General features: G+C 38.5%; 1 protein-coding gene across 1 annotated transcript; it reads left to right on the top strand.

The window, feature by feature from the left end:
* The first annotated feature begins 1,920 nt into the window (after positions 1–1,920).
* snw1 (SNW domain containing 1) lies at positions 1,921–13,068 on the top strand. The gene is made up of 14 exons (XM_074614855.1): positions 1,921–2,038; positions 2,352–2,505; positions 3,153–3,314; positions 3,851–3,946; positions 4,241–4,347; positions 4,597–4,701; positions 5,604–5,673; positions 5,804–5,869; positions 6,106–6,222; positions 6,337–6,478; positions 7,201–7,303; positions 8,079–8,196; positions 10,042–10,205; positions 12,243–13,068. The coding sequence occupies exons 1-14, from the start codon at positions 2,025–2,027 to the stop codon at positions 12,433–12,435; spliced, it is 1,611 nt and encodes a 536-aa protein (XP_074470956.1). The 5' UTR covers positions 1,921–2,024; the 3' UTR covers positions 12,436–13,068.
* The last annotated feature ends 10,054 nt before the right edge of the window (positions 13,069–23,122 follow it).

Genomic DNA, 23,122 nt, shown 5'->3' on the forward strand with positions numbered 1-23,122 from the left:
TATTACAACAGTGGGAATTATAAAACACTGATCCTTGCAACAAAAAAGTCGGTGAGTGACCAGCAATGAAGTATTATGATACTTGACCTTAAAAGTAATTATAAATTGTTTTATAATGTGTTATGATTATTGTTATAAATTATTATGAATATATATGAGTGCTTATATCTGTGATTACACAGTGCGTATAAGCATAGAAAGTGTTACCAAGATTTCCTTTTTCTAATTCTGTGGATATGTAGTCTGTGAAAGAGATCTCAAGATGAAACAACTTCAAATTACTTTTGAATAAATTATGGAATAATATTAACTAAGAGTGTGTGTACGCAAATATGTGTATGAGTTTCTTGCTGGTTGCGCTCTGTTGCTCTGTTTGCTGTATTACCAGACTCCTCGGCGACTCAGATGCGATTTAACAGACTCCTCAATGAGATTTATCACTTTGGAGAGAAACTACATGCAGAGAAATCTAAACTGTTTTGTTTGATTACTTTTAAGCTTGTCAGGAAACTTCTCCTGACTATAATAGCTGCTTTTTCCTGTTTCATGAAGAGATGTTACATTCCTCCATAGGTACATTATGTACCACTATGTGGTGGGAACACATAAGAAACACACTTTGGATCTTGCCCTATATTGAAGAAACAACATTTTGGGGTTATAATCAGGTTGGGCTAGAAGTTTGTGATAGTTTGTATTTTTTGGGGGGGGGGGAATACATTATTTTACCAGTATGAATGTGATCCTAACACCATACTGTTGTTAGGATCTATTCTATTTTATTTTATTTTCTCTCACTCAAATAAGCTTTATTGGCATCATTTTTGATGTCAATAATCCTTGATGCACTCTATTAGCCTTGGCCTTAGTGTTTGTCTTTGATTTGTAAACCCCACTCAAGGGACTTTTTTCACATATATTTCATTCAGAGGATCCCATTGGTAATTTAAATCAATTAGTCAATAAATGCTGTTTGAGGAATATTTATAATTAAAAAAAATTAATTCAAACACCTTCCCACCACCATACTCAAGAAAACACTAAAAAATCCAGAGCGCTGCTTACAAGCTTTTTAGTTTGTATTTTTTTGGTGGAAAAAATACATTATTTTACCAGTATGAATGTGATCCTAACACCATACTGTTGTTAAGATCTATTCTATTCTATTTAATTGTATTTTCTCTCACTCAAATAAGCTTTGTTGGCATCATTTTTGATGTTACATTGTTACCAAAGCTATATTTCATATTGTTGAATATTATATTTTAAAAAGACACAACACAATAGCAGAAATAATCCCAAAACGACAAATATTTTAAACAATAAAAATTTAGAATAGGCCTACATAAACTAATACAAAAGGGTAAAGCAATATCTATTCTATTATATATATATATATATATATATATATATATATATATATAATTGCTTTTCCCCATGTTGTCCATTTATCTGTTTTTTATTTTTTCCCACTCAAAATGTTGTTTGGTTACGATTGCCCAGAAGTCATTATAGATATTTAAATCAATATCCTCCTCACAAACACTAACCATACACTTCCACGCAACACAGACACACACACACACACACACACACACACACACTTTTTTGATATATTTACTGTATTGTTATTGTTGTTATTATATATATCTTTTCCTAATTGTTTGTGATCACTATTATGTAGTCATATTATTTCTTTATATTAATCTTGTCTCTAGGTGGAGGCTTCAGATAAGCCCAGTGGGGGTTTTGCCTCTTCATGCACTTATATTATTATATTATTCATTTATTTTTTTATGTTGTATAGTCTTGAATTGTGCAAAACAAATAAACAAATATTATGTTCTATTCCCTCACTCAAATTTAAATAAGAAAAAAATGAAGAAAAAAAAATCCTGAAACGATAAATATATTAAACATTAGAATACATAATAAACCATAACATCATAAAGTATAAACTAACAGAGCTAAAGCGCCTCCAGCACCGCGCATGCGCAGTTCACTGCTAAGGAAGAAAGAGAAACATGTCTCTAGCGAGGTGAGGACCAGCGACCTACCAGGCTTTTTGGGCTTTTATCACGCTAAACTGTGTCCTATTTCGTTTCCACTTCATGTTATGCAATGTGTAGATTACCTTGAGTGTTTCACAGTCATGTTTTTGGTCTTGCTTCTGTCGTTTCCTCGCTTTTTATCGAAGCTAATGCTATCAGCTAATGCTAGTGTATGTCGTAAGCTGAACATTAGCTAGGTAGCTTAGCAACACGCAGTCGTGGTCAATAACACACGTTTATCAGCAGCTGAGCGACACTGTGCAGACAATGAGACCTAGACATGTGTTATTGTGTGTCCAGCTTCTTACCGGCGCCGACCCAGCTGTCTCAGGACCAGCTGGAGGCCGAGGAAAAGCTCCGGGCCCAGAAGTCCTACTCCACCGCCCTGGTGTCGTCCCGCAGGGAGCCTCCTCCGTATGGACACAGAAAGGGCTGGGTGCCTCGCACTCTGGAGGTACATCACTTTATTCACTCATTAGATCGTTTATTTGATCTCAAACATGATCAAACTGTTGGGTTTTCTGATTTGTTTGGTGGTAGTTCATAGGGGTGTTTCTTGTCTGATGTCCCACACCTGGATGGCATACTAAATGTATGCACTATAGGCATTTTTAACAGCCTCTTCTGCAATATACTCATTTTTAACAGTCTCTTCTGCACTATATTCACTTTTTAATTGTCTCTTCTGCAATATACTCATCTTTAACAGTCTCTGCTGCACTATATTCACTTTTTAATTGTCTCCTCTGCACTATACTCATTTTTAACAGTCTCTGCTGCACTATATTCACTTTTTTATTAGTCGTGTATCACAGCTGTTACCCTGCACTATATTAAGTTTTAACATTTTTCTTCATCTCCTTGTATTTTTATATCTGGTATATTTTTTTGTACTTTGCACTATTAACTTTTTTACTGCCTTTTTACTAACATGTTTTCACTATGGAACTGTGATGCTGGGAACTTGAATTTCCCTCGGGATCAATAAAGTTACTATATATCTATATATCTATGTAGAGGAGTCTCTGTCACAGAGCTAAGGCCAATCAACACACAAAGTCCATCTTCTCATTTTTTGCTTTAAATGTTTTGTTTGTGTAGGACTTTGGAGATGGAGGAGCTTTCCCAGAGATCCATGTGGCCCAGTTTCCTCTGGAGATGGGTAGGAAGAAGAAGACATCCAATGCCCTGGCGGTGCAGGTGGATGCAGAAGGAAAGGTCAAATATGACGCTATCGCCAGACAAGGACAGAACAAGGATAAGGTATACCTCCGAATGAAAAATGTATCCATGCTTAACTTGAAAAATCTTAAGCATAGATTAAAGTACATGACGGGTTTAATTCTGTCTGAAGATGGTGGTTTAGGTCAAAAGGACGATGTGTAGACACATTAAGATGAGACAACTGCACACGTCATTCTATACACTGTAAATAACATGAAGGTTGGCCACAGATATCAGTCTGCTTCATACAACGCTTGCCAGTAAGTCAAGGCCTGACAAAATCCAGCTAGGTTTAAATGTTATGGTTGCAATCTTATAGTTAATACCACCTACGCTGACAATATCTTAAGACAAAAATCCATGATGATGCAAATGTTTTGTGTCCCCTTTCATTTACAGAATACACACACACACACACACACACACACACACACACACACTGTACTATGATACACATTTTCAAAACAATCCATTGCCATGGTGCTTGTCATTTCCTGATGTGATTTACAAAAAGAGTATTAGTTTGCTAGATGAGTTAGTTATTTCTAATAATTTCTCATCTTTCATTGTTGCAGGTGATCTTCAGTAAGTACGTAGACCTTCTACCAAAAGAAGTTCTGAATGAAGATACTCCAGAACTACAGAAGCCTGATGAGGAGACTGTAAAAGAGGTAAGCCATGCTGCAAAGTGTATGTATGGAAAAAGTTAGCTAGTTAGTTAGTTTGACCACTTAAGATCATATAATATTATTTACACCATTTACCATAGGAGAGAAGTCGGTGTTCATGTTATCCATTGGTCACTGCAAAAATGAAGCTGTGTGATCAAAAATATTTTCTACATTTAATCCGAAATGGACTGGTTTTGACAACCTTTTTTCCAGTTACTTTACTGAGTTAGAATTAGGTAAATTTGATAATCAGTCTACATCTAAATGTGGTCATTGTTATGTGTCCTTTTGTAGCTGACGGAGAAGACTCGCAGTGCCCTGGACAAGCAGGTGTCTCAAAAGATCGCTGCTGCCATGCCTGTAAGAGCCGCAGACAAACAAGCTCCTGCACAGTACATCAGGTATGTATTAGAATTGAACTATTTCAAAAACATTTTAGAACAGAGTCATTATACGACTGTGCTTTCATATGATGCTAAAGTGACATCATGTGGGATTGAACGTAGTGATGATACAGACCCCCAGTTATCACATTTGATGTTATAAAACACTTGAGTACATACTGTTAATATTTTATTTGTGTATGTTGGTGATGGTAAAAATTGTATGTTTGGTGGTGACGCATTTCTTCGTCTTTGTCTCTCCCCAAGATACACCCCATCCCAGCAGGGAGTGGCTTTTAACTCAGGGGCCAAACAGAGGGTGATCCGCATGGTGGAAATGCAGAAAGATCCGATGGAACCTCCACGTTTCAAGTAAGTAAACATGTGTCCAACACAGTAACTTGAAGCTGTGTATGAAGCCTGGTTTGATCGATTTATATTATAGAGGTTATTTAATGTAATTAGTATAATTATTAATTCTAACTCACTGTTTGGGGCAGTTTTGAACAGCTATTTTAATTCATCGAGGGTCCATAAACATGCCACGTCTAAAAACAAGGGGAAAACGCCAGCCGTGCCTCTTTTTTTTTTTTCGATGTGCTTGGGAGGTTGCACTCCTCTCGTGCCTGGCGTTACAAAGCAACCAAAACCTGCGTGCGTCGATGATGATGATGAAGTTGCGATCATTTTGCAGTAAAGGTCTCATTGACTAGTCAAAACAAAGATAAATGGAATACCAGCACCGTAAATCCCTCACAGTAACATTACTGCTCGATTTGTGTGTGTCAATTTGGCTGACCTTTCAACCGGATGTTGTGACGTTATAGGACGGAACGGGTGAAGCAAGTCAAATAGTCCATGGGACAGATCATAAAGCTCTGGGTAGCCCTGCACTAAAATGATTATCTTCTCCTCCATATATTTACCGTAGACTGATATTTACTGAAGAAAGAAAAGATATCTGCCGGCTGTGATCGGTTGTTCCCCGTCACATGACATGCGGTGCACGCTACAGTGTTCCAAATGTTGGAACTATTTTGTCTCGCACCACGAAAAGAGAAGAGAAATAAGCACCGAGATGTCTGATCAGTTTCAAAAGATATATTTAGATTTCTAAGGTTGGCTCCATTATAGAAAGATCTTGCTCTTGCTTAAAGAAGTAATTTTGGACCAAAATGTCAAATGAAACTTGACAGTTACATTGTCACCATTTGCTGTAAATATCCTTTGACCCTTGACAAAAATGCTGAAGAAATTTGATGGGTATGTTTCAGGATCAACAAGAAGATTCCTCGAGGACCTCCTTCTCCCCCTGCCCCTGTCATGCATTCCCCAAGCAGAAAGGTATAGTTGGCTGAAATGTTAGAAACATTGTGCTTTTAAGTACTTTCATGCTGTTTTGAAAAATCAAAATCAAATTGCTTGTATTGTCCAAAAGATGTCGTGTTTGACAGTTTCTCTCCATTTGTTGTAGATGACAGTCAAGGAGCAGCAGGAGTGGAAGATTCCTCCGTGCATCTCCAACTGGAAAAACGCCAAGGTAATGTGACACCAGAATGAATTAGAATGCTTTTGCTTTTTTGCATCTCTAAATGTCAAACACATTGTGAGTAGGTCATGCAGGCATCCGTTTTCCAGGCTTATTGTTAGTTTAGTTTTTGATACATTGCATAAATATTAGATTTTTCCAGATCTTGTCGTGGTAATTCTAGTTTAATTGCCCTACTGCCTTTTTTCTTCTCATTTCTTTCTCTTTGTGTGCTTAATATCTTTCAGGGCTACACAATTCCTCTTGACAAACGTCTGGCTGCTGATGGCAGGGGGCTGCAAACCGTTCATATCAATGAAAACTTTGCTAAGCTGGCCGAGGCGCTCTACATCGCTGATAGAAAGGTACTCCACCATTGTCCCTGATCAATATGTGGTTCAGAATTGTTGCATTGCCTAAAATATAAATCTTTTTAGCCTTGTTTAAATTACATATCGAAATGCTGATTGTTTTCATAGGCCAGAGAGGCAGTGGAGATGAGAGCCCAGGTAGAGAAGAAGATGGCCCAGAAGGAGAAGGAAAAGAAGGAGGAGAAACTGAGGGAACTGGCCCAAATGGCTCGAGACCGCAGGGCAGGGATCAAAAGTCACGGGGACAAAGGTGAGTCCTAAAGATAAGGGCCAAAAGAAGTAATTTTGTCTGTTTCTTATTTTTTTAAGCATATGTGACTAGCCTGTATGTGTGTGTTTGTGTGGTTTTCTGAGCGAATGGAGCAGACACTGTTGTCAGTGCTGTTGCCAGTTCCAAATCTGGAACAAGAGTGGCAGAAGCCAAGACAACATTTTTCACCCTGCCAGTGTTGACAGGACCAGTAAGCTGTGAAATGGTGTTTCTGCTTCCCCGCTGATAATTCACATGTATTTTGAGAAGAGAAATCAGCGTTGCATGGCCTGTTTTTGTGCATGCTTTTTGGATACATCACATTGAATCAGAATGCAAAGTCTGAATTTACAATTTTTTTTATAAATTTCCAAATCTGTCAGCTGTGTTTTTGTTTTTGCAAGATTACTGACCACTGACAAGTTTCTCTTCTCCTCATCTTCCCTCTCCCATTGTGTATAAATCCCCTGCCTGGCTGCCTCACATTTCTTCCTTTCATATACCATCTATTTTTTCCGTTATCCCTCCATCCTCCAAACTGCCTTCTCATTTATCTCCCTCTCTATCTTTCTTTTCACCTCTGCTTTTCTACTGCACCATTTCCTATCTCCCACTCCTCTCACGGGGCTTTATTTCTTTTTTTTTAAATTCCTTTTTTGTTTCTTTGCACCCCCTTCTCCCTCTCTCCATCCGTCCATCTCCCCCCCCGTCTCGCGCGACAGGTGGCGAGGACAGCGAGGTCAGGGAGCGTGACGAGATCCGCCATGACAGAAGGAAAGAAAGACAGCACGACAGGAACATTTCCAGGGCTGCTCCTGATAAGAGGTGCTGGACACGCACTTTAAACACACCGCACTCACTCCTCCTCTCCGTATACACACACATACACACAGATGCACTGCTCACTGCTGAATCATTCATGGGACCAGTAGTAATACTGAACAAACGCAGCAGGAGCCAACAGAGGCAGTAGTCCTCGTCTGCAATGATCCACACACTGTTTGTGTATGTGAGATGCGTGACCAGTGTGTATTTGTGTGTTGAGAGTGTGTGTGCACTGTCAGGTTGTCAATTGATGGAATTGTGGGTCCCTGGAGGAGTGGAGGAAGTGAAATTCAGAGGAGAGCTCATTACAATCACAATTCCAGCTGTCAGAAAGCAGAAATCTTGTTATCTTGAAATTACCTTTGACTTTGAGATGCTGGAGGATAGTCGAGATGTTGAAGTCACCAAGAACTTTTTCACACATTTCATCATAGAGTAAAGCTTTAATGGCAAAATCCTAGTACTTTTTTAAAGTATAATTTTAGAAGTTACCTTATATTATACCCATAGGCATACATACAAATTATCCAATATCTTATTATATATTGTGTAACACAAGGCTGTGAAATTACTGTTCCCTTGTGACTTCAGAGGTTTGATGCTACAGCACTAAAAATATATCATTTTTTGTAGAAACGTTATATAAATGGAACTACGTTCTTTCAAGTGTCTAGCTTTTATTTTCTTGTGTTTTTTATGTCATTGTTGTCTGTGTGTGTGTCATTAGTTTTGCCATGAATCTTTGCTAAATCTCAGACATTATTCTCTGCCCCAGGTCGAAGCTGCAGAGAGACCAGGACAGGGACATTAGCGAGCTCATCGCTCTGGGCGTGCCCAACCCTCGTTCCGCCAGCGAGGCCCAGTATGACCAGCGGCTCTTCAATCAGAGCAAGGTTAGAATATATCATACCTTCTTTACTACACCTATATTAGAAGATTTGTGTTGCCTCGAAAGAAAAATATCAACATGTACAAGACTGAATACCCAGCTCTGCAACACGAGGAAACATTTGCAAAATAAAGTTACAGTTTGTATTAGAGGTGGAACGGTACGTGTATTTGACCCGAACCGTTCGGTACAGGAAATTCGGTCCGGTCCGCGGCATCCTTTCGCCGTTACCCAAACAGCTGTTTATGTCTACTACTCGCACGTGCGGAACAGAAACTCTGGAGCGTGAGTTTTACCCGGAAAGTTTTGGCAGCGCACCAGGAATGGTAGCAGCGCTGTCGTGGCGCAGTAACTCATGATAGTCAAGCTAAACTGACAACAATTTGTCTCAAACTGTATGCCGACACTGTTCAACTGAAGTCGGGTATCACACGAATGTGTCGATAAGCCGAGCGAAACAAAAGCAGACTGAACGGAGAGTCTGCTCCCCCACAGCATTCGGGCAGCCTCCCACTCCAGATTCACACTGTGCCAAATAATTATCTAATGTTATATGCGACCACACTCAATCGTAAGCAATACAGAATTAAAGCATATGGTCAAATTACGTGAGCCTTCACTTGTGAAGTTTAGTCTGTTGTGCCTGCCCTGTATAAACTAGCATAAGCAGCAGTTGAGGATTTACCAACAGCCTTAAGGTGGAACATTACATTTACATTAGACATTTGTGATTTTATTTCTGTAATTAATTTTTCTTATTGACAATATGTCAGTATTTGAGTGCCATAACTGTTATAGTAAGAATTATGACCAATGAGCCACTGTTGAATGAGTGGGAGATAAAAAGCTACGTTTTGCAGACGCGCCCCCTTTAGTGAGAGCCACACAAGTGAGCATCTCTCTGAGGCACTGACACAAGCAGTGACAGATTGGAAACTGGAGAGGGGCTACAGCACAATCCCTTTAATGTGTTTTATATTTATTAATTATTTTTAAATAACACAGTGGCACAGAAATCCAACCGTATTCATTTCCAAATACTGCACTTTTTGAGTGGAAAAACTAATCTTTCAATTAAGAGCTGATAATCAAGGAATTGAGACGTATGTTATACTGTTCTTTTTTTTTAGCATAGTTCTGATTGAGCTTATGCTTCAATTTATGGCCTGCCTGTTGATAGCCTTAGTCTATAATTTCATCATATTTATATGAAATTAACAAAGCTGCCTTTTTTGTTTATACTAATTACTGTAGAAGACCTATTCTTTCAATTAAGATTTGTCAATGAAGAAGTGTTTATGTTCCTTATGTAAGCCAAACTTTTGTTAAGGCAAACATTTCTTAACTTATTTTTGCCAAATAAACAAAAAGCATGTTGAAATCAGAAATTGACCTCCTTCCTGTACCATAACTGTACAGAACTGAAAACCGTGATATGAACCGAACCGTGAATTTTGTGAACCGTTCCACCCCTAGTTTGTATATATGTAGGGTAAGATAGGCAGAGTTACTTTATGGAGTTAAGGTCCCTCAAACAGCTGTTCCAGTCTGCATAAAAAAATGTTGTTTCATCTCCAGTGTTGGGCTGAGGTGGTACAGTCTACAGTGGTTTGTGCTTTGCTGAATAGGAGATTGAAAGCCTCGATTGCAGAACAACCTTGATATATGACTTGATTTTCGTAATATTACACTAAGTAATTCGATACCCAAGTAATTGTTTTTTTTCTTGGATACAAAGGGAACCAAAAGCCAGTTAAGAAATCCCCTAAAAAAATGTAGCTATTACCTTGTTGTGTATTTACATCTTTTTCTTAAAGTGCCTCTACCTTTCTCTCCCCGTCTCTTTCAGGGTATGGATAGTGGCTTTGCTGGTGGTGAGGATGAGACGTACAACGTGTACGACCAGCCGTTCCGTGGCGGCAGAGACATGGCTTCAAACATCTACCGGCCCAGCAAGAATATAGACAAGGACGCCTACACAGATGACTTTGACACGCTCATGCACAACAACAGGTACTATAGATTACTTTGCTTTTATTTTATTAGAATTAATTCAGTAGTTGTTTTTCAGAGAGCCATGAAAAAAAAATTCTTACATGACCAACACTAACAAATAAAACACTACTGAGCAAAGAAAAGACTTCTCCAGTTTATGAAAAGGCCAAATAGTTCACATTCAGTATAACGCACTAAATGTGTAGGATTAAGTCCATTCAGGAATACGCAAGTTTGTGTTCACATCTTATTTAATTTTTTAGAAACATTGTGCATTATTACATATTAATGAAGTAAATATGATGTGAACCTTTATTATAACTATGCTTTCAGATATAGTGTTAATGTTAATCCGTAACTTAATAGCAATTTAAAATAAAGATGCTACAACACAGCTTTCCCTACATAGTAGGTCATCTGAATAGAGTTAAGAGTACCTTGCCACACGATACATGTTAATAAGGAAAAACATTTTTTTTTAACTTAATTGCATGAATCAAATTATTTGCTTAATTGGCTATGTTTTGATGGTGATTATCACAGGACATCAGCCATATGAAGAGGCTCTTCCCTCAGAGGGAACAGTTGATTTAAAAAAATAAAGAAGAAATATTATTATTTTTCCTGGAATATGGCTAAATATTCCCTAAAATGTTTTATTTGAAAAGGGGCAATGTATATTAATCAGGATTCAAACAAATGTAAATGTACCAGAGTTAGCTGAGAGGCTAGATTTCATCGGCAGTCCCATTGCCGGATGTTGTTAACTTGTTAATATTCCTTTAATAATAGAAATTATACAATATGTACAATAGTTAAAAACATTCTACATTGTGGTAAAAAGCATATCAATACAGTTACTTGAGGGGATAAAATCCACATACAAGTACAGTATGAGTAGCCTACAGTCCATGTTAAAGGATAAAAATAGCATCAGTGTCGACATTGTTGGTTCCCAACAAGCCATTTCTTGACAATACACTTATATGTACAATATGATGGAGACTAATTGATTGTGGTATTGAATTCCATTGATGTGATGCTCTGAAGGAAAAGACAGCCTGGCTAAATGCAGTATTTCTGAGTGGGATTGTACAACCCATAGTGGATCCCAAACTTCATTGCTGGTTTGAAAACAGTTTTATCAAGTTTAGGGCTTCTATATTTAACAGAATTGCTGAAGTTTTAACCTTCTCATTTATTATTATAAAAATAACAATAAAAGCCTGAATCATTTTGAGGTCATTCCGGCTTTATTCAGAGGCACGAGGCTAGTGAGCACATGATGTCCCAGCAGGAGCCCTTGTCCTTGGGGCAGCAGTGCCACACTCTACTAGCCGAGCATAGCCTGTCCCATATGTTTAGTCACCAGCTTGTCATTGTCCTCTAGGAATGCTTGGCTGGCTGCAGGGAGTTACACTATTGTGCAAAATATAGAAAATCCTCTAGCAAACTCCCTGAGACATACAAACATATGTGCCATGGAATAATTTGATATTTTGGATACCAGTCCTGTATTTCTTCTCATAGAAAATTAGTTTGAGCAAGGAGCAACTTGCTAGCAGTTAACATGTAGTTTCAACACGTAGTCCCCTTTCCTGCTTTAAAACGTTATTAAGAAAGCTCAATACAGTTGTTACAGAGTATACATGTTCCATTTTCTTATTTAAAAAATTGTAGTAAATATATTTCACAGCAAAAAAAAGTATACAATAAATAAAATGTAGGGAAATAATAACCATAAATAACATATTAATATTTTAAAAATAATAACCATAAATAACATGTAATAATGTATTAATAATAATAAATACATTTAATAATAATCAAACAACAAAAACAAACAAATAATAATTAATAAATAAAATATAATAATTTAAAAACAAAAAAGATATATAATAACAATAAATAAAATAAAATATAATAATAATAAAAAAACAGCAGGGTCTGCTTTAAGGATACTGAAGGACAAAAAAAACATGCAACATAGAAAATAAAATTGTCAGTGAGCACAGTTTAACTACGACTGTAATGCTTTTCATTTCCACCAATCAGGTTCGTTCCAGACAAAGAGTTCTCAGGTGCCGACCACGGGCAAAGGCGGGAAGGGCCCGTCCAGTTTGAGGAGGATCCCTTCGGTCTGGACAAGTTCTTGGAGGAGGCCAAGCAGCACGGCGGCTCCAAGAGGCCGTCCACCAGCAGCCGCTCAAAGGACGACTACCACGACAAGAAACGCAGGAAGGAGTGAGAGCGGCCAGGCACCGAGTCCATGCAGGGCAGCTGCTAGCGTGTTGGAGGATTGGGAGGTAGTCGGCACCCTCTCAAAGGCTGAGAGGTGTTTTAATATACTCAAGTCTCTATCAGGAATGATCTGTCAGATTTTTGTTTCCTTTCAGTGGGAGAGAAGATTTTTTTCTCCTTTTTTCCCCCACATTTGTTGTTTACTCTGCTCTATTCAGAGTCGTGCTTAATATGACGAGTAAACACGTTACACATAGCGCAAGTGGAGCCAAACTGACCTCTGCATCTGAAAACGTCTGCAGTGCAGCAAAGTCATTTCAGATTTGACAGACAGTGACATGTTGGCCCTAGAAATTTGTAGACTTTAGTTTTGCTTAATTTTTTTTCTTTTTCCATGTATACGGAGTAAACTCAGCAGGACCTGTTCATATTTTCTCTCATATATCCCCCACATTCCCCCCTTTGAGTTTTTGTCAACTGTGTTTTATTTAAACCCAGGTGTATTTGTGAGCACAGTTAAAGCTCGTATTTGATGGCAGATATGTACAGCAGTATACATTTATCTGTAAGATGTGAAGCAAGCCAGCTTTATAATTCTTGTACATTACTACCAGTGGAATAAATTTCATATAGTGTGTAATTGGCATCCCTCTGTTTCTTATTGAGCAAACAGTTTTGTATCGTATTTTAGAAACGTCAGCTTTTTTTTTTTCAATCCAGTTCAGAGCTGCTTAATCTAAACTTTTACAACATAGTGGGAAGTCCATTAGTTGTGTAATTATTATAGTTTTCTCGTATATTTTAATCACTTCCCGAGTAATGCATCCCATTTACATCGATGATTAAATGCCCAAAATGTATTTAGAGAAGCCATCTATTACAAAGTGTGAGTAGTGACATTTTTTTTACCAGAAATGGGCTCTGCGATTTATGCGATGATTAGTACAAAACTGGTTCCATTAATTACAATTAATTATGATTCATGCAGTCTGACAGTTTTATTTTCCCGGGCTTCGGAAAATAATCAACGCAGCATTACACAGCCCAGCAGACTCACAAATCTCTGCCACTCATGCCTGAATAGGCAGACAGTTGTTATATGCACATGATTTATGTTGTCTTCGATGGGCAGTGTTTGTAGTTATGGCGTCCTGTATTAGTACAGTGCTCTGGACTTGCACTGTATGTTTTATTGCTGGTCTTGTACAAGCATCAAAAGAATTATAGCCTGAGAACTGCGAAATAATACATTGAAGAGCTCCAAACCAAATGAAACTGAATTATATTGAGATATATAGATTGCATTGGCAATTTTTTCTGTATGTACTTAAGTTTATGTTCATTACAATTGTAAAACTTAAGGCCACCTTTGATTGCCAGAATATAAAAAAAATGCCATTTTTAGTGTCAGAATGTTTGGAAGATATGTGGCTTGCTAAATATGGGTCCAATATTTACTTTGGTGACTGATGGGCGAAATAATCAGTCAAAAATTTGTGTTCACGTGCACTTCTCCCATTGGAGTTAATAGACTCAGGACATGCCGCTAGTCTCCTAAAGGAGTGGGGCAGTGGCGAGACCCAGGAAACTGTTTCTGTTCAAATCCATTACGGGAATGGCGGACCCTGCCACTGAAAGTGCAAACTACTATGTAGAGAGATAACTAATGAGCGCATATAATGACAATATCAGAATAAATGGTGTAAAACATTGGGTTTAATATGGTGAAAATTATAACTTTTAAATGAATTTTCCTCGCTGTTTGAGATCAGAGCTCAACACAGCTCTCACTCCCTCACCTCCCTCTGCCTCCCGTCTGCAAACTGAGGAACCAACCGGGCTAAAACACATTAAACCCTCTCTCAATTACAGCAAAGTGGCTCTGATGTGATTTAACATTGACCTATACTGTGTGGAGAGGAGCTGACATTTTCAGAAGTCATTTGATTTCTTACCAGCGGGGGGGGAAATGTGCTGGTTTGTCCCTGTCTCCCTTCTGAACCTGAGGAAAAACAGGCTGACACACAACACGAAAGCATGACTCCGTGGTAGGAGAGGGATCTCTGATGTCATTTAACACTGATTGTCCTTCATCACGTCGAGAAGCGGATCTATTTTTTATTCTTACCCAGAGGTCTTCCCACCCTCTTCTGATTGTCTGCCTGGTCGTATCATTCTTCTATAATTATCTGTACAGTCATGACTATTTTATCATATACATACAGTACTTTTTCTGCTTTGTAACAAGGACGTGAAAGGTGGAACGCGATCAAGCGTGTGTCTTATACCCCCTGTGCTTGAATAAATGTTGAATGGATGGAAAGTCACTCTGCTGCTACCAGTGTGAGGTGATTTAAGGACAGCGGGGGTTTATTGTGAGGGCCTGGTGTGAGTGTCACCGTGAAGAAACTCATCTAACATGTACCAGCTTAGCGTAACTGACTCATGAGGGCAGTATAATGACTTTTGTATGTGGTTTTTGGAGGCACATTTATGAACAAAACAAAGCAAAAAACGCAAAAGTCAATACAATTAATTCAATTGTTTCAATCCAGCTGCAGCTCCTATCTCAAAGCAACAGAAAAGATGTGCTTCCCTCAGCCTGCATTTGTGCTCGGACCATTGTTGAAGTGTTAAGGACATGTTGATAATAGGTCTCCACTCAGCTCTTGTCCGCCTTTATAAATGTGCACAGAGGAAGATGAATGAGATTCTTATTCGTGAAGGTAAGAGGAAATTGGTTCCTTGGCATTGCTTTTGTGTGCTGTTGGATGTAAACGGTGAGCATATTGTGTTGGTCCACAAAGGAATCCTCAGGTCGCAGACAGAGACCATGATGGATAGCTTCTTATCTTTACTCCACAAGGTAACAAACCCAGAAATAATAAACAATATTGAGTTGTTGCAGCGCATCTTTTCCACTCTTTTGGACTTGACTATAGGATAGCTTCTTTGTTTTGTGCTGCCATTTGTGGTATTTCTCCCTCCTTCCCCTCCTCAGTGGCAGCAAAGCAATAAGTTTGGTGATAAATGTCCCCACTGCTGCAGTTGACCTGTCGAAGACAGTGGACAGAGAGAGATCTTATCTCCCTACATGAGATTTGCTCTTTTCTTCCAGTATTGAAGGCTGCTGATGTAACCGAGCAGAGGCAGCCTTTCGGTTTCAGATAAACATACTCGCATCCAATGGAAAACAATGCTTCTATCTCCTCTCTGCCAGTGACACTATTTTTCATCCACATGGAGATTTATATAAAAAGACTGAATCACAAGGGCAACAATGTCTTACTCCCTGTACACTGAAATGTTAATGTTAAACTAACCACACCCCAAATAGTGCTGTCACAGCAGGTGTTTTTCCATAAGCTATCAGAAGCAAAGTTTCTGTTGAGATATCAGTAATTGGTTGTGGAGAACTGTAGAATTCTGGTCTTAATCATTTCTACGATACGATACGATACAACTTTATTGTCAGTTTGCACTGAAATTCATTTTGCATCCATAGGCAGCTCAGTTTGAGAAAAAGTACACATACAATAGACATACTGTTACCATAAACAGACAAGTAAGACCCATAAGACAAAAAAACAAAACACATCACAATTATTCATACATAACCCATTACAAAATGACCATCTGTCCTCTGGATTTACATGTCTTTAGCAGCACATCAATAATTATTTAGCAACAAGATGGACTGATGGACAAAAGCGTTCTTTAGCCTGATGCAGGTAAAATGTAGGGACTCTGAATCGCTTCTTGGAGGGCAGAAGTTGATATCCCCATTCAAAACATGCAAGGGATCAGAAGAGAGGCTTTTGGCAAGTCTGAGCACAAACAACAAACAAAATATTTTTTGATGTAGTTCATTTAAGCAAAAATCGTATCAAATGGGGATCCGTGAGTGTCTATTTATGGGTCTTTGACCCTTGAAAAAGGTTGAGAACCACTGCTTTATACAATATTCAGAACATTAATAAAGTAGCAAATAACTATTTGTTATGTAAATATATAGTGGACTTGGAAAAGGCTTACATCCTCCTGGACGCCTCCCTTTTGAGGTTTTCTGGGCAATTCCAACTGGTAAGAGGCCCCGGGGGGTAGACCCAGAACACGCTGGAGAGATATCTCATCTGGCCTGGGAACACCTCAGGGTCCCCCAGGAAGAGCTGGAAAACGTTGCTGGGGAGAGGGACGTCTGGAATTCCCTGCTAAGCCTGCTGCAATTTTTTTGTTGGAACAATGGATCAAATGAATACATGTAATGTGGAAGGGGTTACTCATGGTGACGAACCCACAGAGAATTATCACCTGACGCTGCAGCTTCCCTCGTCTCTACAGGATGTTTTAGCATCCTTTAGCTCACTGTTTTGGTTATCACGCAACTTTATTGTTTCGGTTCAGACCCGCTGCTCTTATGAACCCTTTTTCTAGTCGCAGCAATTGCAAAAGTTTCACTCACTATACTCTACCTGACTAGCACAGAATGGCAGACTTCAAAAGTTAGCAACTAATTGGGAGATAGAATTGGATGATGACTGAATTGTACAAAAATTTTTTTTAAATTGATTATATGTATATGTGTTTTTGTATGTGTATATGCTGCGTGTGCGTATATGTGTATATATGTATATATAAATAGATTTGATTTGATTTGATTGTTTTTTTTTACTTGTGTATATTCTTTTTACTTATTTATGTATTCTTTGTATATACTATGTTTTTCCTGTATCTCTACTGTCTTATTTTATATTAATATTAGGTTTGTTAAGATTCTTTGTACCGAAAATGTTATCATTGGGGACATTTGGGAAGGTTTGTTCTGTTGTTTCAAAATGAACAAAAAAAACAATAAATATAATATTGAAAAAAAAAGTTAGCAACTGGTTAGTAAACATAGAGGAGCATGTGGCAGCCAAAGAGTCAGATATCATTTTGTGGAGACCAAAACAAAGCTAAAAGGAGAGTGAATATTAGACATTCTTCAGATAGCTCCAAATAAACGCTTATGCTGCTCCGTGTCAGCTAGATATAGGCAGCTGTGTGCTCACATGTTAGCTATCAACTTTATAAGGTGATAATTGTGTTTACAGCTTGGCTCCTGCCCCCAAGATGAATTAATTAATGCCGCTTCCACATGTATAACATGAAACATTCATGTAGTCTAACGTGATTTATATGCATATGCATATAGAACATGTCTGACAGCTGTGTGAGATTCTTTTTAAAACTAGTTCTTGCATATTACAATCTGCAGATGGCCTTCAGGCATATAGGCATAACTATGTGATTATTTATATATGCACTGTCACTCTAATTCATATTGTGAATTTATTGTGTGAATACAATGTACAAAGCCACAAGAGTCTGCAAATCGAATCTGTCAAACTGACATCCACCATTAGTAGCACACACCTGAGCGACCTGTCTCTCCTCTGTCACTCACTCACCTTCTTATCATTAGTTCCTCCTCTGTACATATTTAGGCCGGAGTTCACTCATCATTATACCAGCGAGTCTAGAGTCGGACAGAGTCTACTGCTCTCTGGAAAATGGTCTGCCTGTCAATCTGTCCGTCCTGTCGGCCTCACCTGAATCCTGGAGAGCACAATCCATCCCCTCGTCAGTGGCTCCCTCTGTGGATAATCTATTATGTTGGGAAGACTTGGACAGGCGTAACAATCTCTAATGGTTGTGTCAGTCAGAGGGCGGCCTACCTGCAACACGCCGGCGGCAGGGCCCGCCCAACCGTGGCACGAGTGCACATGGGCCGCTCTGGGATTTGCTGTGACAGGAATGCCTAAGCCAATGTCTTCATCTGAGGAAAGAGTTGGGCAAGATACAGTGGGGTTTGAATGGAAACTTGCTGGTAGAGTTGGATATATTGCTCAGATGTTGATGATGCAAGAAAGTCATCTAGTCATTCTCCACATTGCACTTGTTTCCATTATCCCCCCCTTTAAAGGTGCTATTGATAACATTGATAACATGCTAATAAATATATACTAATATAATAATAAAGAAATATCTTAACTTTCCATTTGCAATGTCAAAAGCAGATGTGCTCTGATTGACACTTCCATGATTTTTAGATGATTTTATTGATTGCAGGAATCATCAGTCAGCTCCAGAATGGCTCATTGATTGGGATGTGACTTGCACCCGCTCTGTTTGTGCATGAGCGTAGTTCCTAGCAATAAGCATACGCTCGTTTATACTCATTTATATGGTTACTTTTGTACTATTGTGATTTCATCATTTGTTATCCGCCACATTTAGACGCCAGTGAAGTATGAAAAGTGGCTGCTTGCCTAGACTTCCTCTCTGGCAGCGTTGGGTCTTAATGGGCTGCCGAGGGAATAGGAGGAGAGATTGATTCTCCTGATGATTTCATTAGATGACATCAAAGCAAGGAAATTGCAACAGAGAGCAGGAATACATCTTCAGTGAATAGCAAATCATCTGTCATTTGAATGATACTGTGAGAACATCAGCAGTGACATGTAACCTTGTCAGTGGAGACGCAGTAATTAGGATGTTTTTCTCAATAGGGATATTATGTTGGGGCCTCACATACAGCTAGGTAGCCACATTCAGAGATTACTAATAGGCAAGAAAACAGTTAATTATAGATTCTCAGACCCACTGAGGAATCAATATATATATATATGTGAATATGTGAATAGTTGCAGTTGCATCATATCCGTGTAAATGCAAGTGTTCAGTCATCCAGGTCATGTACAGGTGTGGATTAGTTTTTTAATTGATTGATTGATTTCTGCCCATGGGCATCATTTTGCTATAAGGCCTGCACAAAAGAACATTAAAAGGGACATATTATGCTTTTCTGCTTTTTCCCTGTCTTCAGTGTGATATATTGTTCTTTGTGCATGTAAAAGGTCTACAAAGTTACAAAGTCTACGCCAAAGAGAGTTATTCTTGCCCACAGAAACACTGCTCCTGAACTGCCTTAAAACGCCCGGTTGAAGTCCTGCCTTTTCTTTCGTAACGTGGTGATGTCACCAAGTATCACATTTGCATACAGGTTAGTTTGGCACTCCCTCAAACAAAGCTAGTTCGATCGGAGTTGGAGTCCAAAGATTTTGGTTTGGTTAACCAATCACAACAGTGGGCAAGCTGACCAATCAGAGCATACTGGGCTTTTCGGGAGGTTAGTTAGGGTGCTCAGTTACAGAAAATGCAACAGAGTAGCCTATTGTATTTCATATAATAAAAGGTCTTGTTTGATACTTCAGATCTCCCTCTATCTTTCCCACACGCACTCAAACAGCAACGCATTTAGTGGAAAACAAACAAGCTTTATTTTTCAAATGCAGTTACAGGCTGCTACTGTTGTTACTGTTGCTAATGAACAACAGCATAGACAACGATGTTAACAAGGCCTGTAATTCGTTATCCATGTTGTATTAAACACTGGTAGTCGGGTAGTTGCTGAAGTCGTTTGTTTTCTTCTGGAAAAGTGTCACATGATAAACGCAACCCCGCAGTTTTAAAACTAAAAAGGGGTCAAGAGCGGCTTCAAACATCTCCGTTTTAGGGGCTCAAAAACGCCAAAATAGTGCGGACGCTAGGCATAAACGTAGTATAAAAAGTTATCTGTTTTAAAAACAAAAACATATTAGTTTGGATGTAGCCTAAAGCATGTAAACATGTTCTAGCAGAAACCCAAAATACAAGTATGCACCTGAAAATAAGCATAATAGGTCCTCATAAAAGTGGAACTGAAATTTGGATTCATCTCAGTTTTTTGTGTAAGGAAATCTTTACTATACTGCAATACTGCAATTTTAAATTCTTTAAGCGCATAAAACCCTTTGTTTGTTGACATATTTGTGGAAACAGCATCTCAGATTCAAGTCTCGCTTGCTAAAAAGTGAATATTGGTCTAAAATTCATCAGACGGCCAGAAACACGACTCTAAATGAATGCTGATGTTGTTTTGTGTTTGCTGGATATACAGTATAGGCAATCGTTTGCTAACTCTGTTTGCTATACCATCTTTATGCAGTGATAATATATTCCTCCACTCGAAAAAAAATGGAAGATAACCAGCTTGCTTGTCATTGGCAATACAATTTGGACCAAATAAATGCACAAGCCAAAACCACCACTGATTTCTTAGCAAAAATATAATTCCACTCCGACTTTTCGATCACACATTGGCTCAAAGGACTCCCAGACATTTACAGTGCTTCTTCCAAAGCCATTTGCATTTTATCAAGTTGCCCAGTTGCCCAGCCTTGGTCACGTGATATGTAGCAGTTGTAAAACAAGCACAATTATGTTATCAAGATTATCTGAGAGATTACATCAATTCCTTGTCACTCCCATCAGAACTCACAAAGCCCTTCAGATTATTGATGAAATGTCTCCAGTCCAGCTGCTCTTGTTTCTTACATGCTGTATTATTACTACATAACTACTCAGTTGAGAACAAAAACGCAATAATTTCCAGCAGGCTTTCGAGATCACATCAAGAACATATAAATTGCTTATTCGTTTGAGGTCAGTCTGATTTTCACAGACTCATCGGAATGAATTCCAATCATTTTTAAAGCTCCTTGCTGTGTCTGTATCAATGAGAGCAGATCCTCCTTCCTTTTAACCCTGCCTCTGATCCTATTAAAGCTGGATCCTTATCACCTTTATCAGGTTTGGAATGGATGGGAGCTTAACTGCCTTTGTGCACACTGGCAAGAGCTGGACGGACTAATGTTTCATTATTCCACATTCAAGGTTACAACCTTGAGAGGAAACAAAAGGGAACGGCTTGGAAATTGATTAGAGAAGCAAATCATCAGATGCTATCATCAATGTCTTAATCACGGATGTCACAACCTATAGGAGCACTACGATGCACACCTAACGCTGAACTATAACCCACGGCAGCAGTTCTAACCTCTGATTGTAGGTGCGTCAGGGCTCAACCTTTGTGTGGCCCAACAGTGCCATCTAGGAGGATGAAATAGGAGCAGGTTAATGGAACTGTAGTGTTGATGTTGATCTCTGCATGGAAATCAAAACACCCACAAACACATGCAAATAGTGGGGGAGGGAGGGGGCTTTGTAATGCAGCCTTACATGTGGAGTGTTACACAAACAAGCATAGCATTATCTGAAATGCATGCAAACATAGCAGGAGCCGTGCTGAGACCATATTTATCAAAACAGGAAAAGAACAGGAAGTTCAACCTGAAGGTCCTCCGGCAAAATCCTGGACATGACTTCAGGAAACTCTCCTATTGTTTCTCTCACATACACCAGAGGTCTTCTCTTCCTCCTCTCCATGTACCTGAAATATCTATACTAGTGGTCGCCCTTTGCCCTGTAGTGTAGTACACCGTGAAGTAAAAGGCCCATAATGCAATAAAGTCATTATGTGTCACGAATTCTTAAATCAGTTTAAAGGAGGATTAAGCCATTAGTTCATGCGCCGTGAGATTATGTTGTTTACATAGCCGGATGGGGTCAAGATAAAGGGCCAAATGTCACAGGTTGCACTTTAACACCAGGGTCATAAACTCATCAGCCACATGTTATGTGTGTTGTATGTTAATGGGCAGTTAAAAACAGTTAAATAATCCACTCAAATGTTGCCAAAAACAAAAGCTTTGGGACATTTTTATTACTAAAAAGACCAAGATGTTCCAGTGCAAGTGAAATGTTTGTGTCTGCAGGCATAAATACTTTTCAAACTGTATTAAGAAATCTCATGTACAAATTTATATGCCGGCTTAATCGATCTGAGAATGACATAATCTTGCGGTTGTCTAACATCAGATTTAGCACTACACGGTACCAATCACAGCTGTGGAGGCACTGGTATAGTTCTTTATATGTAAGACATTGATGTATGTATATATTTATATTTTTGATATCTTTTAATCATGACTTTTTATAGTGTTTCCTGTATTGCAATGTATTATATGTAATGTATTGTTGTTGTTTTTTCTTTTTTTCTTATCTGGAACTTGAGTCTGCAATAAAGTTTGAGTTGAATAGATGTACTACATGGGTGGAGACTGGCCTATGGGAATCTCCTTGGAGATAGCCTTGACCATCTTCCCAGCCCAGGTGAGAAATAGCGTCACTGGAAAAAGGTATTGTTACGGAGCTGACGCCTAAGCAAAGGTTATTATGGGTTATTTCCTCGGGCTGGGCTTCAGGACGTCCCACGCTGAAGAGAGGGTGACGCCTAGCAAAGAGTGAGAAGTGGGACAGGAGCGCTCACACTGTTCAACATTAACAGATAAAGTACAGAAAATGTTAACCTGTCACCAAAAATGTCCTGAAGTGTTTCTTGAATTTTTCAGATCTAATTATCCAGTTAATATGGAGGACCACCAAGAGTCACAGAAATAGTAATAGAGCATTAAATCGTTTAATAACTAATTGTACAATACAAATAGGCATTAATACATTTGTTTACAAATTAATTTATCAATCTATGAATAAATGGACTAAATTACATTGTAATTTATTATTTGACATTTTGATGAGCAATAAAAAGAAGAATTATAAAAATGTAAATATTAATCTATCAAACCCATTAAAATGTCAAATAATTAATTACTTTGTGATTTAGTCCATTTATCCTTACATTAATAACTACATTTAAAAAACAATTTATTAATGCCTATTTTTATTGTAAAATGAGTTCTTAATCAATTAAA

Source organism: Sebastes fasciatus, chromosome 18, assembly GCF_043250625.1.
Source record: "Sebastes fasciatus isolate fSebFas1 chromosome 18, fSebFas1.pri, whole genome shotgun sequence".
NCBI classification, from domain to species: Eukaryota; Metazoa; Chordata; class Actinopteri; order Perciformes; family Sebastidae; genus Sebastes; species Sebastes fasciatus.